Source organism: Prorops nasuta, unplaced genomic scaffold (assembly GCF_024137725.1).
Source record: "Prorops nasuta isolate Cenicafe-Biocafe unplaced genomic scaffold, Cenicafe_Pnas_1.2 PNAS00062, whole genome shotgun sequence".
In the NCBI taxonomy this organism is placed as follows: domain Eukaryota; kingdom Metazoa; phylum Arthropoda; class Insecta; order Hymenoptera; family Bethylidae; genus Prorops; species Prorops nasuta.
Genome location: NW_027116859.1, coordinates 134,164 through 148,945, shown reverse-complemented (window position 1 = coordinate 148,945; position 14,782 = coordinate 134,164). Strand labels below are relative to the sequence as shown.

At 32.5% G+C, this 14,782-nt stretch overlaps 4 protein-coding genes across 6 annotated transcripts in view; 2 read left to right on the top strand and 2 right to left on the bottom strand.

The window, feature by feature from the left end:
- Ip6k (Inositol hexakisphosphate kinase) overlaps window positions 1–14,782 on the bottom strand; it is a 334,638-nt gene that overhangs the window by 254,682 nt on the left and 65,174 nt on the right. The window lies entirely within an intron of this gene.
- LOC136784669 (WASH complex subunit 1-like) lies at window positions 7,237–9,599 on the top strand. Its single transcript, XM_066745512.1, has 4 exons — window positions 7,237–7,726; window positions 7,790–7,919; window positions 7,987–8,545; window positions 8,622–9,599. The coding sequence occupies exons 1-4, from the start codon at window positions 7,705–7,707 to the stop codon at window positions 9,378–9,380; spliced, it is 1,470 nt and encodes a 489-aa protein (XP_066601609.1). The 5' UTR covers window positions 7,237–7,704; the 3' UTR covers window positions 9,381–9,599.
- Window positions 9,414–14,713, bottom strand: colt (carnitine/acylcarnitine carrier protein colt, mitochondrial). Of its 2 annotated transcripts, XM_066745513.1 has the most exons (6): window positions 14,357–14,713; window positions 13,916–14,241; window positions 13,586–13,700; window positions 13,201–13,515; window positions 10,508–10,684; window positions 9,414–10,428 (listed from the first exon to the last, which is right to left on the bottom strand). In XM_066745513.1, the coding sequence occupies exons 2-6, from the start codon at window positions 14,009–14,011 to the stop codon at window positions 10,241–10,243; spliced, it is 891 nt and encodes a 296-aa protein (XP_066601610.1). In that variant the 5' UTR covers window positions 14,012–14,241; window positions 14,357–14,713; the 3' UTR covers window positions 9,414–10,240. The 2 variants fall into 2 exon arrangements, with proteins under 2 accessions (XP_066601610.1, XP_066601611.1); XM_066745514.1 differs by having other exon boundaries at window positions 13,916–14,713.
- Window positions 10,866–13,172, top strand: LOC136784639 (carboxypeptidase N subunit 2-like). 2 transcript variants are annotated; one of them, XM_066745458.1, is made up of 6 exons: window positions 10,866–10,969; window positions 11,062–11,190; window positions 11,249–11,371; window positions 11,442–12,256; window positions 12,317–12,866; window positions 12,937–13,172. In XM_066745458.1, exons 1-6 carry the CDS (start codon window positions 10,931–10,933, stop codon window positions 13,105–13,107), a joined length of 1,827 nt encoding a protein of 608 aa, XP_066601555.1. In that variant the 5' UTR covers window positions 10,866–10,930; the 3' UTR covers window positions 13,108–13,172. The 2 variants fall into 2 exon arrangements, with proteins under 2 accessions (XP_066601555.1, XP_066601554.1); XM_066745457.1 differs by having other exon boundaries at window positions 10,875–10,969; window positions 11,059–11,190.

The following is a 14,782-nucleotide window of genomic DNA, read 5'->3' as shown; positions in this document are numbered from 1 at the left end:
CAAAAAAGCCAAAAGTATTACTCTACCGTTTGTGCAATTTTTTGTTTCAATAATGTATATGTTTTTTTTTTTTGTAAATAATGAGATTATGGTATTTAGAGAGCGGAAAATCTTTATATTCAATGTGAGTATGTATGAGGGGCTTGCAGATCGAATTAGTCATTGTTGGTAAAACTGCAGCAGAGATATATACATATAAGTGTTTCGAAAAGATAATATTTTTAATACAATCGTTCTTTGTTCGTTTCACATCAATCCAACTTTACACGGTTTCTCTAACTATATATATTTAACGTCTGTATTATATTTTCTAAATATACATTCCTATAATTCGCTCTCTGTTATTCGAATGTCCTATCGGAAAGAGTAACATAAAACAAAAAAAGGGAAAAAGAGTAATATACAGATGACGAGCTCTATACCTACAAACCGAGTAAAGAAAGCGTTTAAAAAGATTTAGTACAGATTAGCACACACTGCTGCTTATATTACTCATAAAACGGTTTATAGAGCTACTCGCGGATTTCAAACTGCACTAAGACGCAATTAAATTTATTGTCCAGTATTTGCATATTATAATTTAAAAATTCAGTGCTTCGTTACATATATATATATATAGTATATATATATTCGAAAATATTCTTCGTCATAAATCATCATGAGCTGCATTGTACCTCGGACGCATTATCGACGTGTCATGGATTATGCTGATATAGTTGACGGATTTGAGGTGGATGAACGAACGGAATGGTAGCGCCGGGGCGGATCCCATCGAGATTCAAGAAAGCTACGAGGAATATTATACGTTGCCAATTTTAGTTTCTGCTGAGTTTTCACTTTTGGCCAGTGCTTATAGTTGCAGGTGCACCATCAAGTTCCTTTTACGCGTTTTGTCCCACCCATCGTAATGTGGTTTATCACCCAAGCAGAACTTCTCACCTTTAAGCCCCATCCAATCTGGTCGTTTGTAACTTAAAAATGGCTATCGAGAGATCCTTGTTACCTTTCCTGTCAAACTATCACGTATACTCCACAGCATAAAACTATCGAGAAGATCATAAAGTTAAGGATCTGCGGAGCTTACGAGCGGTTACAAGGCTGTACAAAGGAGAAACATGGCTTTGGTCTTTTTTATTATCTCGATAAGTAAACTGTAACCGCACCTCAGTCCTTACATTGATCTACCGTTGCGTGTATTAGTACGAATATTATTTGATTAAAATATGGCACAAACCTAAAAACCTGCTAAATTTACGAAACATTATAATAGAGCAAAATTGTCAGAGACATTATTTTGGTCCTTATCACTATTTTGATAAGAGAACTGTGTATATAACTACATCATATATAGTTATTCACTGATCTGATAATATACGTGTATTACGAATACTATATTTGATTAGACTCTGGTAAAGGGGAGAGCGTTAAAATTCACTGACTCGTTTTTTCTTGTACATATTATATAGTGTACCAGAGGAAATGGAGTAAGCTTGCGTAAAATTGGAGCTTGGGTGGAATCCGCAAACATATTTGTCTAGGGTAGCACGCGACGCGGTTGCGCTTTATGCTGAATGATACCTCGTATTACGTTCTATGAGTCGCGCTTGACGTTGAAAATATCGCGACTCGCGTCGAGAAACTATCTTCGTACCACAGCGGGATGTTTTAACATCCTATTTAAACTTTTAAGACTCTCTATTTCCGCAAACACACTAGCTTCGAAGTTCCTTTAGTTATTTCGCTTTAAACATCATTGTTTGCATAAGTTTCTTTTTGTAAAGAGAACGAGAGTTTACACAATAAAATATTCTTTTATTCCGCTATTTCGATCAGTGAAATTTTTAGTTGGGCAAAATTGAAGAGATAAAAAACAACTGTTTATACACAACTATATAAAATCTTATTTATGAGGACTACAGGGAGAAAAATAAAGCTTTATATAGACTCTATATATATATATATATATATATATAGGTCTAAAATGTCGTATTGGGAGATACGGTTTCATATCGCTTTTATTGAGCTTTATTAACTTGATTCGTTTTGCCCTTACTACCTCGTAAAAACAGGTATTATGCCTGCATTCCAGTCCAATCTGGGCTAGTCAAAAATACTTGAACTCTTTGTGATAACGTCGTTTCCCACCAGTCCCAGGATAGCCGTAGAAAGCTCAATAGCATTATAGTAAAAGTTTGACTGAATTTTTTTTCCTTTTTTATTAAATAAAAACGTTTTTTCAATGCTGTTTGAACAAACACACGAGATACCGAATTAATTTAACATTCGTAAGAGCCAACCCTTTTTGTTCCTTTTGCCTCATTCGACACAAATACTCAGTCCGTCCTATTTCCTATTGTTTCAACGATGCTCAAGAGAAGATGAAAACGCCTTGTCTTTGCTTCATAATCGCTCGAGGTCGAAAGAAACGGAAAGCTAAGTCCGATATGCGTCTAAGTTTTTTTTTTAAACAAGAATAAACTATGAAGAAAAGTATAATGGGTGGAAAAAAATAAAGCCTTGAGCAGAAGAGCGAACCGATGAGAAGGGAAGCTCTTTGCGATTATCTTGTAAATTAAAGGAAACATGAAATATGGATGAGTCTTTCTGCTACGTGTATCGTAAAGTAGCGCTGTTTGTTTGGAAACCGTAGAACGCTTGCCTTATATACCCGTGAATTAGATTAGGTCTCCGTGGGATTTAAGTCGACTAGACCAAATTAAATTTATTCCTATGGGAAACTAAGCTTTATAGTATACACTTTGGTATCGAGACTCGTTCTCATATATCCGAACTGCAAACTGCATTGGTTTGGTTGACGCAAATAGGGTAGTGATTTTTCTTCATCTTGAACTATATTAATAATTTTTGTACAGACTGTACAGTAAACCTATATGTATATTCACCGCCAGGAATTTAATTTAGACACGATTATATATAGGGAGCTTTTTATTTTTTGACGTTGCTTCATTGGATCTGTTAGAGATTTTCTCAGGTAGATAGGGAGGATATATATATCTATATATATAGTTTAGGGCCCGTGTTGCCGTGAAAGGCACGAGCCAAGCTATGACCCGCGCTACGTTTAATATTCATGATATTTCCTCACAAAGTGAGATCCTTTGCAGGGCAATATAAATGATAATTGCGCTTCGTTGCTTTAGCTTTGTGGCTCGACTCGTCGCATTAACAATCATCATCCGCGGATCCGAACTTTATACGGAAAGTTCGATTCGAGAGAGGTAAGTGTAGCGTAACCACAATGTAGACACTCGGAAATGCATAATTACCGCGGAAGTTCATGTATACTGGTGCGTATAATGCACAGTCAAAGAAATTGAAACATTATAGTACACACTACACTGGAAACTTTATTAATATAACATGAATCCTTGTCCAAGGGAGCTATAGTAAACCGAAAGGACGGTTGTTAGCCACAATACCAGCAGTATGCAAAGATTTAAATATAGTAGTCGTTGTTCGTTTCAGCTGGCTCGACGTTTAATTATTAGATATAGGGGAAAGTTGGCTAAGTTGGCGATGCTAAGCTTGAATTTCATTTTAAAGCTTTTAAACTCTTCAAGGGAATTCAAAATTGCATAAAATATCACTTAGATATTTTACTGTAATGAAGAATTTTAAATAATTAAAGTTTCTTTAGATATTAAATAACAATAAAAGTGTATAATGTATTAAGAAAACAATAATTTTTGTCATCTTACGTTTTTGCTGGTAATGATAAGCTTTTTGGCAAAAAAAGGTAAGATAATAAACTACAAGGCAAAATAATTATTGAACTAATTTATCAAGCCTATTGAATTGATCTGTGGGATGTGAAGTTAAAAATATAATTTAATAATTCAGAGAGAATTTTCACTTCGTTGTGCATAACATTTGCTTAATTTTTAGCATTTAAAGCATTGGTACTGTATATAGTAAAAGATAACCAAATTTAAGCCATCTAAGCAATTTATGGAAATTGGAGAAATAGGAATAATTTAATTAAGATCAAAAAATAGGGATTATTCAATATTTCACCTATAGTTAGACAATCAACATATTTATTTATTAATAGCAACAAATGAAAGATAGAAAACCTTTATTAAAAAAATTATAAATTTTTATTAAATGTGTGTGAAAGAAATAGGTTTTCTAATTTAACCCATAGCATCTTAAAATAGAGTATCAGTTGTAAGAAGTAAAATTAAAATAACAATATATTTCTTTTAGGAGATAACTTTTGAACGAAACTATGTGCTGCATTTAAGCACTATATCATCTCTTCCTTTATTTTTTCACATGCTATATAAAACCAAGAAAAGTGTTTTTTTTTAATCATGTTTCTTTTCTCCGCTTGTTTCAACTATTTTCATATAAAAGAAGCATTCAATGATAGCCGCTTTATGAGCTATTTGTTTATATCGAGAAAATGGCAGGCTTTGAACTTGTTGTTACTGGACGTCATATGGCATGGTCCAATTTAGAAAACTAGAATGTAGTCCAACTTCAATATCTCATTTATAAGTTTAAAAATAATAAAATAAACACATTTTAAACTGTTTTTAATAAAAATTAAAACCTGCAAAATCTATAGTTGGAAGCGAACTTTACAAAAAAATAAACTTGCTTATAAAATATTTAGACTGAATTTTTTTGTTCTAAAAGTTATTTTCATTTTCAATATCTACTATATTCCTGAATACCAATATATCTAATTATTCATTATATACTACACACAAATATAACTACGTGTTTAATAATTCTTAAAACGATTACAACAATAAGAATTATACGCTACACTTATGAGGAAAGTAAGTTAAAACGAATCACGTCTATATAAATTAATAATGCTATAATCCTTTCTGTCAGTTCACACGTTGCCAATAACGCAGATCATTGCATGGATGATAAAATAAAGCTTCGTGCTCTTTTCACCAGTAATACCACTATGCAACTCTTTACTATTATCATTATCATCATACTAAAAAATTCAAGGGGACCAAACGAAAGAATTCTAAATCATACACCCCTCATCAACTCGAAAAAACTTATTTTCACATTGAAACGTTTAAAATCCAAAATTAATTTAAAAATATTTTCTGCACTCTATGATCATTGTAGCGAATGACGAATAGCGTCGTATCTTGACCGCGAGCTTCACCGAAAAGCAGTTCTCTCATCAAGTAATTCCGAGGAATTTCGGTGGAGTTAATCTCGCAGAATCATATCGTATTGCGGAGAGGGGAAAGCTCGAGGACGTAGCACGTGCGACTTGATGGAGGCCAAAGGGAAATACAGAGGACAAAGACGATTCCGAGGTGGGGATAAGGAGGGAGGGATGCGAAGGGAATGCTTCTAGATCCTCGTGGATTACGTACGTGATTGTACGACAGTGACGTCACCTAACCATTGTTCCTACGTTAATATACGACCAAGCATAATTCCCAAATTACGTTGCGGCAACGCGATGCTTCCGTCCAGCCGATGGCGTACGTACGTATACGATAATAGTTTCCTGCATAATAGTTTACTAATGCCTTTCTCATTATCATACACGTCTCGCTGTAAGCTATCAAGCATAAACGACTGACAAGAGCGGCCCAATCGATCACAACCCTGATTGATCTCGCCCGAATAAATTAATTAGCCGCATAATCAGCCATTTCCATCCCTCATTCACCGCACTTCCGGTTGGAGTCTTGTCAAAAAATAACGTTATAAATAATAACAACGCTGCGATGCCATATATGTTGAATTAAAATCCTGTTTTTCGATCTGTCGAAGCCAGAATTCCATAGCCCACTCGAGTAAGTATTCATTGATCCTGAATAAAATAGACCGAGGCGAAAAAAGAAGCCTCTTCTTGTAGCTCTTCCCTCATTCTCAAATGGTTCTAGCAATTTCATCAAAAGAACGGTCGTTTACGTCGAGGGAACGCCGAAACATTCAATCTTCATTCTCTTTAACTGGATTTAGATTTTTGTTAATCGGCTGGAAAAAAAATAGTAAAAAAATTCAACCGGAAGTCATCAAATCGCTTTGCATACCTGAGTCTTTGATATATGTAATAGAACGAGTAAACTATTGATCTCTTCTGTAATGTACAGAGAGTAATGGAGATTAGTGTAACGCACCATTGCAATTTTCTGGATCTTGAAAATAATTTAAGTGTGTGATGTGGTTCATTTATGATTATATATATATATATATATATATGACCAAGTGTTACCAGTGTAATTCTGTACTTCTAATGTGCTGAGACTATCAAAAACGTTTTATCACATTACGTAGATAATATATTACACTAAGCTTAATCGCTATGACTCATTTACAGTTGCCAATTAAAGCTAGCGTACCATAGTTTAATTGCTAGCTATAATAACTTTTATCTCAGGGGTGCAAGTATTCTTCTAATTAGTCTACATATAACGATTAAAAGTAATTACTAATAATTGGTCTAAAATCCATTGAGATGCATTTGAAACTAAATCCGAAAAAAATTTTATACGAGAGCATTTATCAATATTTTTGTTTTATGGAAACAAATTTATCTTCATTATTATATGGTTTTCTCTATAATTCATACAAATATGCATTTAATGACTAAAGGCTTTCGGTGTAAGAAAACCTTTTATTGTAAATTGAAGGAAATCAAATTTTGTATTTTTTTTATCAATCATGTGATATTTTTATAATTATAGCAAGAATATTTTATAATTCGATAAATAAAGGTATACTTTATATTTATATTAAAATTCACGTATTTTCTTGATACGAAACAAATTTTCGCAAAATCTATTTTAGAATTTTGGTCAGACAGTGCTAGTAATCCTCGCTTACCAGATGTAGGTAACAATTTTTGAATGTATTATATTTGTTGGTATGTAAAGTTATTAATATTGCATTAGATTAAGATACTGAAATAATATAATAAATGAATTTATTTATTGTGAATTCGTCGCCATATGAAGAAAAATGTAGTACCTGTGTGTGTGTGTAAAGCTGAAAAAAAAGAGAGTAAATTTATAGGAACTTTTGTGAAAAAAAGAGTCCCATACTTAGAGGCACGTTCAAGATTAGTTGGCATCGTTGGCATCCAAAAAATCCAAAAATTCACAATACGTATAGTATAATTGATGTGACATAAACTGTATAATTTCGGGCGTATAACATTTGAACGCTAAGAAGTGGAACACACCCGATCGACAATGACGACAATATCCGTAACAGTGACTGACGACCAGTTCTGTCCATCCATGGCACTCCAATCTGAGTTGCCACTAATGGGTAATGTATGTGACTCTCCTTCACCGTATCACATAGGGCGTTTTCCACTTAAGGCCCAAAACTCTTAGAATACAATAGTTCATGTGACAGATTTTATGTATTGCAAGCATTTTCGGCCTTGAATGAAAAACACCTACAGAGCAGAGAACAGGAATATAGTGGGATCTGTGGGGAGAAAAAATACCCGTTTTTGGCAACTCTGACGTCTCTGGCTTCATTATTAATAGTCCCTCCATCTATGACATCTACAATGTGGTTACTCGCCTAAGTAGTATCAGAGTCTGATCAGACGTCAATCGTCATTCCGGTCATTCACGTTATATTACTTATACATATTACCATTTTGTTGGACTGTCACAATAATGCTCCAGTGACAGAGGTTATAAGCGTCTCTGTTGTAGCTTTATAACTAATGCTAAAATGTTGAATAAAATAGAAATTAGTAAGTATTTCAAAATTTTATAAAATACTAAAACTCTTTAAGAATAAATTTATTTTTATTTAGATATAATACCTCATGACTTGAGACACGAGGAAACTATTGTACGTATTGCTGATACTTTAGATCGCCTAGACTCTGCTGTTACTTATATATTTAATTGCATTAATAGCAGACTTTCAGAAAATACACAAAGGTATGTTTGGGAAAGTCAATTATTACTTTTGTTCAATACTAAAAACTTACGAATTTCTGTTTTCCAGACTATCTATTATTAAAGACAGAGCTAAAAATCTTGAAGGAAGATTAAACTATTTACAAACAAATTTAAACTTGAAAGCTGTGAAAATGTATTCTGCTGCTAAATATCCAGCTGCTCATACTTATAAAGAATATCAAAGGACAATACTGCATAAACAAGCAAGCCTGGAAACTTTACCAAATACGTATAAATGTTCTGTACCTATAGAAAGTATGCCTGATGTTTATCTGTCGTCTAATACTAAAACTGAAGATGGTCAATATGTAGCCAATACTAATCTTCAAGAAAAGCTTCAATTTTATCATGTTAGATCAAAGCAAAGTGAAAATCAGGCTAGCAATAAAGAAGGAAGGGATTTTTTTCTACAATTATCATCAATCAGCTCTTTATTATTGTATGATAGCATGGATAATCCATATGAGAAGAAATTAAATAAGCCCCTCAGTGAGAGCGAAGATAAAAAACAAATTGAGGATGCACCAGATTCAATAATTCAGCCTTGGAATTCTTTAGAAGCAGAGAGAGCTTATAACTATTTGTATACGCCAATTCTAGGAGAAGTAACTTTTATCATTTTTAAATACAACATTTTACTCTTATGTGAATCATTTATAAATATTAAACAATTATCTGTAGGTCCCACGGATAGATGTACCATTAACATTGCCAGATTTGCCAGGCATTGTGGATGATGAAAAGTTTAAGCTTGATTTAAGTTCTCAAAATCCTATTGCACCATCTTCCACTGTAACTACACCTACTGTTCACTTAGATTTACCTACACCAATAGGAAATGAAATTATGGACACAATAGGTCATAATTCTCTTGACTTGCCAGTAGTAATGGGAAATTCCGATGGCGAAGTAGAAAATTTACCACCACCACCACCTCCTCCTCCACCACCTCCGTCAGATCCACCTACAGTAGATATTACCGAAATGACTGTTCCTCAAAAACGAGTGGAACCGTTTCAGCCGCCCCCTCCTGCTCCTCCCCCACCTCCTATACCAATTGAACCTGCTGAACAATCTGAAAAAACTGTTAAAGCTCCTCTTTCTGGTACACATGTACACTCAAACGTGGATGATTCCCGATCAAGCTTAATGGCAGCGATTCGTAATGCCGGTGGAATTGGAAGAGCTAAATTAAGGAATACAGCCTTAACAGATAAAAAGCGTGATCGGTTCTCTTCTGCCACTGTCGGAGATGATCTAATGGATGATTTACACGCAAAACTGGCTGCACGAAGAAGAGGTATTGCAGGTGACAGTACATTAGCACGGATGTCTAAACTTATTCCTCCTCCTCAAACAAATGAATCTGCATTGTCTGATAGAAACTCAGCCACTAGTGAATGTGACTCTCTACCTGATACTGATGACTGGGACGAATAATTTTAATCATGTAGAACATTGCCTATTAAGTTATGTGGTACAGGAAAGACTGCTCTAAATATTAAAAAAACTTGAAAAAATAAGCTTCTTTTTCATGAATATATGTACATATTTATTGTATTATATTGTATGATATAGAACACTGCAGTGGAATCTAAGAATAGAATACGGGCATACTGTACATGTATATTTTTTAAAATAAATCATTCTATACAAGTATTATTATTTCCAACAAGGAAGAATTTTTAATGTATCCCTAGAATAAGAGTCAACAATAATTACAATTTTTTCTATGCCAAGAGAAACATGTGCGATTACATATACTTCAATTCATAAACTATATATAAAATATTTAATATTATACACATATTTATCATATAGTCTTAAATACTGATATGTTGTATTTTGAACTATTAAAATGATAAAAGTGATCAAACAAATTATGCTGCTCTCACCTTCCACTATTCAAATTTGTAAAGTTTTGTTAGAAATGATTAATTTGTTAATAACTTAAATTATTTTCATCACATATATTTGAGGAATATAATTGATTTGATAATAAAAGCAAAATAAATTCAATACAAAATCCATGTAAAAAAGGTCGAGTTAAATTAGAAAAACATTAATGTAAAGAAATAAAACATTTCATTGACATTAAAATTAACTTTGTTTCATTTTCTAGATTATAGTACTATTATACTTTCATTAAATGATCCCTTTAATACTCTTATAAAAAATTGCATTGTTTAGTTGATCAACGCGCAGCGCTTTTCCTAACAGACCTGTGCCTATATATGCATATATAAATTTCATATAAAAAATAAGTCTGACAAGCTCTCAGCAAACGATTGTGCAGATGATTACATATTTGGAGCAAGCCAATTAAGGAAGTTCATTGCTGCTTCAAAGCCCAAGAAGCAAGCTGCGTTTGCAGGGAAAGCTCGTAGCATCACAGGTACAAATCCTTTATACAAGGCAAATGGACCTTCATTTTTTATAAGATGGACAAACACATCTCGTATTCCATTTTTGTAAGTCCCTTCAGGAGCTAAAAAGTGATGAAAATTAATTATTAAAGTAATTCAATAATCTGCTTAAGAATAAATTAAGTAAATCAAGGAAAATACCAGTCTGCAATCGACTCTTCAAAACATCAGGTGGCATGCCTACTACCCAATTAGCAATTCCTGCAGAGCCACCGGCTATAACAATTGGTATCAAACCAAGTTTACCACCATCTTCAGGAGACATCCATCTTTGCAGACATTCATAAGTCATAAAATACATGCCACTAGCGGGAACATCTGTAAGAAGGAAATTTATTAGAATTGTACTTTATATAACGAATTATTATATATAATTATTATATACAATTAATAATAGCGAGTAGTATGCGTGGGCTGTTAGATAGGAAACATCCTGTTTGATAGTGGACATGGAGGCATTTAGATAACAGTTAATAAAATTCAGTTTCCTCTGGACCAGCATAGTGGTCCTAGTCCAAAGCATTTTGATTTGTTTTATTTTCTATAAGTCATTAATGTTACAGAATGTATACTGTCTCAATTTTAATTTTTCTCTTCTCATTGGTAAATTTTCCTTATCTATTTTTGTTACCTATCAATCAATAGCTGATATGTTGTAAGAAACAACTTCTTATTTCTCTTTCAATCGCAAGCAGTGCATGGGCCAAATTATTGATATTGGTGGAGTATGGGAAAGTAGTTGTCCGCACGGATGTTCATGTGAAATACAGAAATTCTCGGACCTTTCATTACATCGGTGGACGAACATATACAAGATTTCATCGGTATGTTAAGCACCGGAATATAATTAATGACTATATTAAGTCAATAATAATTTTATAGGAATCTACAGAGAATTCTGAAATTAATGAAAATCCCTTTGTTAACGATTTATTAAAAGTAGCAACGTGCGTCGTTGCAGATAATCCTGAAGAACTTTTAGCAAAGCTTCCCTCGGATCTACAGGTTACTATTAAGACATTTAAAAATGTTTTGAAAATACGTTATTTTTAATATTCATATAGATTCTTTACAGGTTTTTAACATTCTTGAAACGGGAAGCGGTAAAACTAATATTCTTTTGCCTTCAACAGCTTTTCATCGATTTACAGACTTAATATCCTTGGATATTCAAGGCATGGATCCCAATGATCCTTACAAAAAAGAAACTAAAAGATCAGGGAGCATTGTAATGTCTGCAGATGCCTTATATTTTCTAGGAGAGACATTACTGTACTTAAATTTAGAACGTTTAAAGTTGACGAGTTTAAGTTCAATTAATAAAAATAAAGCAAATTTAATAGTCAAACGAATGAATTCCTCGCATGTGGATATTAGTGCGGATTTCCCATTAACAGCAAATGATAAAAAACAGAAAGGGCACAGACTGATATTTTTGAGCCAGCAAAATAATGGCCACAGTGAGGACAAAGAAATTCTTCCATATGATATTTATAAACAAGAAATGGAAGGATACAAAGAAAATATGGGACTTTTTACTGGCCTTAACACCCTTACCTATCTAAGAGTATACGACTGTGAATTATCAGATATATCTTGGCACATGTTTGATGGCTTAAATAATCTGTTGTATCTGTCACTAGAAAACAATAATTTAAAGTTTATACCAGAGTTTTGTTTTTATGGTACTCCAAATTTGAAGATCCTATCTCTAGCAAGTAATCAATTGCTCACATTGAACAGCATAGATCTAGCCGGGCTTTTAATGCTAGAAAAGTTAGATCTAAGAAAGAATAATTTAACATTCTTATCTGAATTATCATTTCCTCCATTTCCAGAACTAAAAATTGCTAATTTTCAAGATAATCCATTGGATTCTGTATTCCCTAGGTAAACAAAACTTATATTCTTATGTGTAATAAATTAATAAAATATTTTAATTCATTACAGTACATTTGAAATTATGAATACAACTTTGGAGTTGTATCTTGGAGGTATAGAGGCAAAATTGAAGTTACAGAAAAACTCTCTTCTTGGTTTGCAGCAATTACAAAAACTGCAACTTTACAATGTAGAAATTTCATTGCTAGAACGTTTTATTTTACAAGGAATGCCACTACTTAAATATTTGAAAATGCAAGGAAATATTTCTAGCATAGACTTTGATGCATTTATTGATCTCAATAAATTAGTGGATTTAGATCTGGGTTATTGTCACCTTAAAACAATATCCATGGATGCATTCTATGGCTTAGAAAATGTAAAGCGTATTGATTTATCCTATAATGAGCTTGAATTTATACCTTCCGGACTGTTTGCTGTGCAACAGCAAAAGGAATTAAGTGAAATTATCCTCACTAATAATAAGCTGACGACTCTACCATGGGATTTTTTTAAGAATTTAAGGCTTCCTAATAAACAACTTAAGATTTTTAATATAAGATTAGATGATAATCCTTGGGATTGTTCGTGTTTAATGACCAGTTGGTACCTACATTTAGTAAGTATCTTATACTTCTTGTAACAGGAAAGAAAATACAATTTATTATATAAACATTATATAAAAACAGGTAAGCAAAGTTAAAGAAACTGCTCCCAGATGTGCTACACCTTTAAGGCTAAAAAACTGGGGAATTTTTCAAGCTCTTCGTAAAGGAGGCTTGCAATGTAAATCTTTGAGAAACAGATATATTCGCAAACCACTAAGAGTAATAAAATACAAGTATAATAATATTGATTAAAAATACATTACTGTAAAAATCATGTATAACCATACTAAAATAGGTACCTTTTAATAAAAAAAATACAAAACTAATACACAAGAAATACTATACCTCTCAATAGCGTAGCAAAGGATCCTTTGTATATGCTTCTTAGACCACCTTCTTTATAAAGTTTCTTTATGCAATCAACTGGCCCATTATACTTAGGTTTTATATCTGCATGCTGTATTTGCAAGAGACATTTAATTCTTTCACCAGGAGCCATTACAGATGTAGTAAATATTCCACTAAATGCTCCTGCATAAAATAATTGTAAAAGATTTAATTTTTCATCTGGTGTTTTTTGTTGTAGTTTTTTTCCAACTCCATATCCCAAGAAGCTTATGGCAAAAATTGGTGCTACTCCACACAATGGAGCTCCCATTCCTAAAAACAATTATCTAATTAAGAATTTGTTACTACATTTTTATTAACCATAATATTGTTTATTTTATACCTTTATATAAACCACTTAAACCCTCTTTAGCTACTGTTTTTTTAGCACAGTCCCAAGTTCCCTTATACAAAGCTAATTCATTTGGACCGGGAACTGGCATAGTTTGAAGTCTGACCTGCAAATTAAAATTTATTAGAATGAAATAAAGAAAACAGGTAGTTATGGAATAATAAGGATTTGTTTTTTTACCTATTAGTAAAAATCTTAGTAAATTTATCTATTTGATAATTTTTGAATTTGAATAGAATTTATTATAGCTTAAAGCTTTTACCAAGTGTATAAATTTTATCAATAGGTAGAATAAATAGCCCTTAATAATATTAACCTTACCTTTATTGTATCTAAAGGATGTCCAGCAAGCACAGTACATACTCCACCAAAACCACCACTTAGGAAATACTTTAGAGGACTTACAGAATCAGACATTTTGTTTATAATATTAATAACTAATATATAATATAAATTCCAATAGAGCACTAATAATTAACGAACACTTAACGATTAACTTAGATATGGCATGGAACCAAAATTAGGCCGGAAGGCAAGTAGATATATAACTGATAGTAAATGCAGTTATGGTTTAAACTAATGAAAAAGGTCAAAGGTGGTCAAAGGATCGAACTATCAAAGCGAAGTACGTAGATGCCATATGGAAACTAAAAGCAAAAACAATTATTATTACGTAGTTTTATTTAAACTTGTAATAAATAAATAAACATAATGGAGTAAACTTAGTGAAACAATATGTTAGCAACAAATTAGTTATATTACCAATTATCATAATTTCAGAAATGATAATTTCGTGTCGTACAAAGAAGCAGAAATAAAAATACAAAACTTTTAACACTGATAGTAAAAAGACTGAATATTAAGGAAAGAGCGGGGGACGCAGTGATAACAAAATTTTGCACGAGTATATAATGACCAAGAGAAAAAATATATAAGCCGTAATAAATAATTGCAGCTATATAAAGTGAAAAGTAATTATTAGGATATATTGATTTCCCTTTTTTTCCGATACATCCCGTAATTAACGTAATTATCTTATTTCTTTTACACTTTTATTATTATCGTAAAATTCTGTTACCACTTGCGTATTAAATATCAATACTATCTTATTCGAAAGAAACGTGATTTTCAACTCTACCGTTAGATGACACTACATTGATTTTCCTCCACAGTTCCACCAAGTTCCAC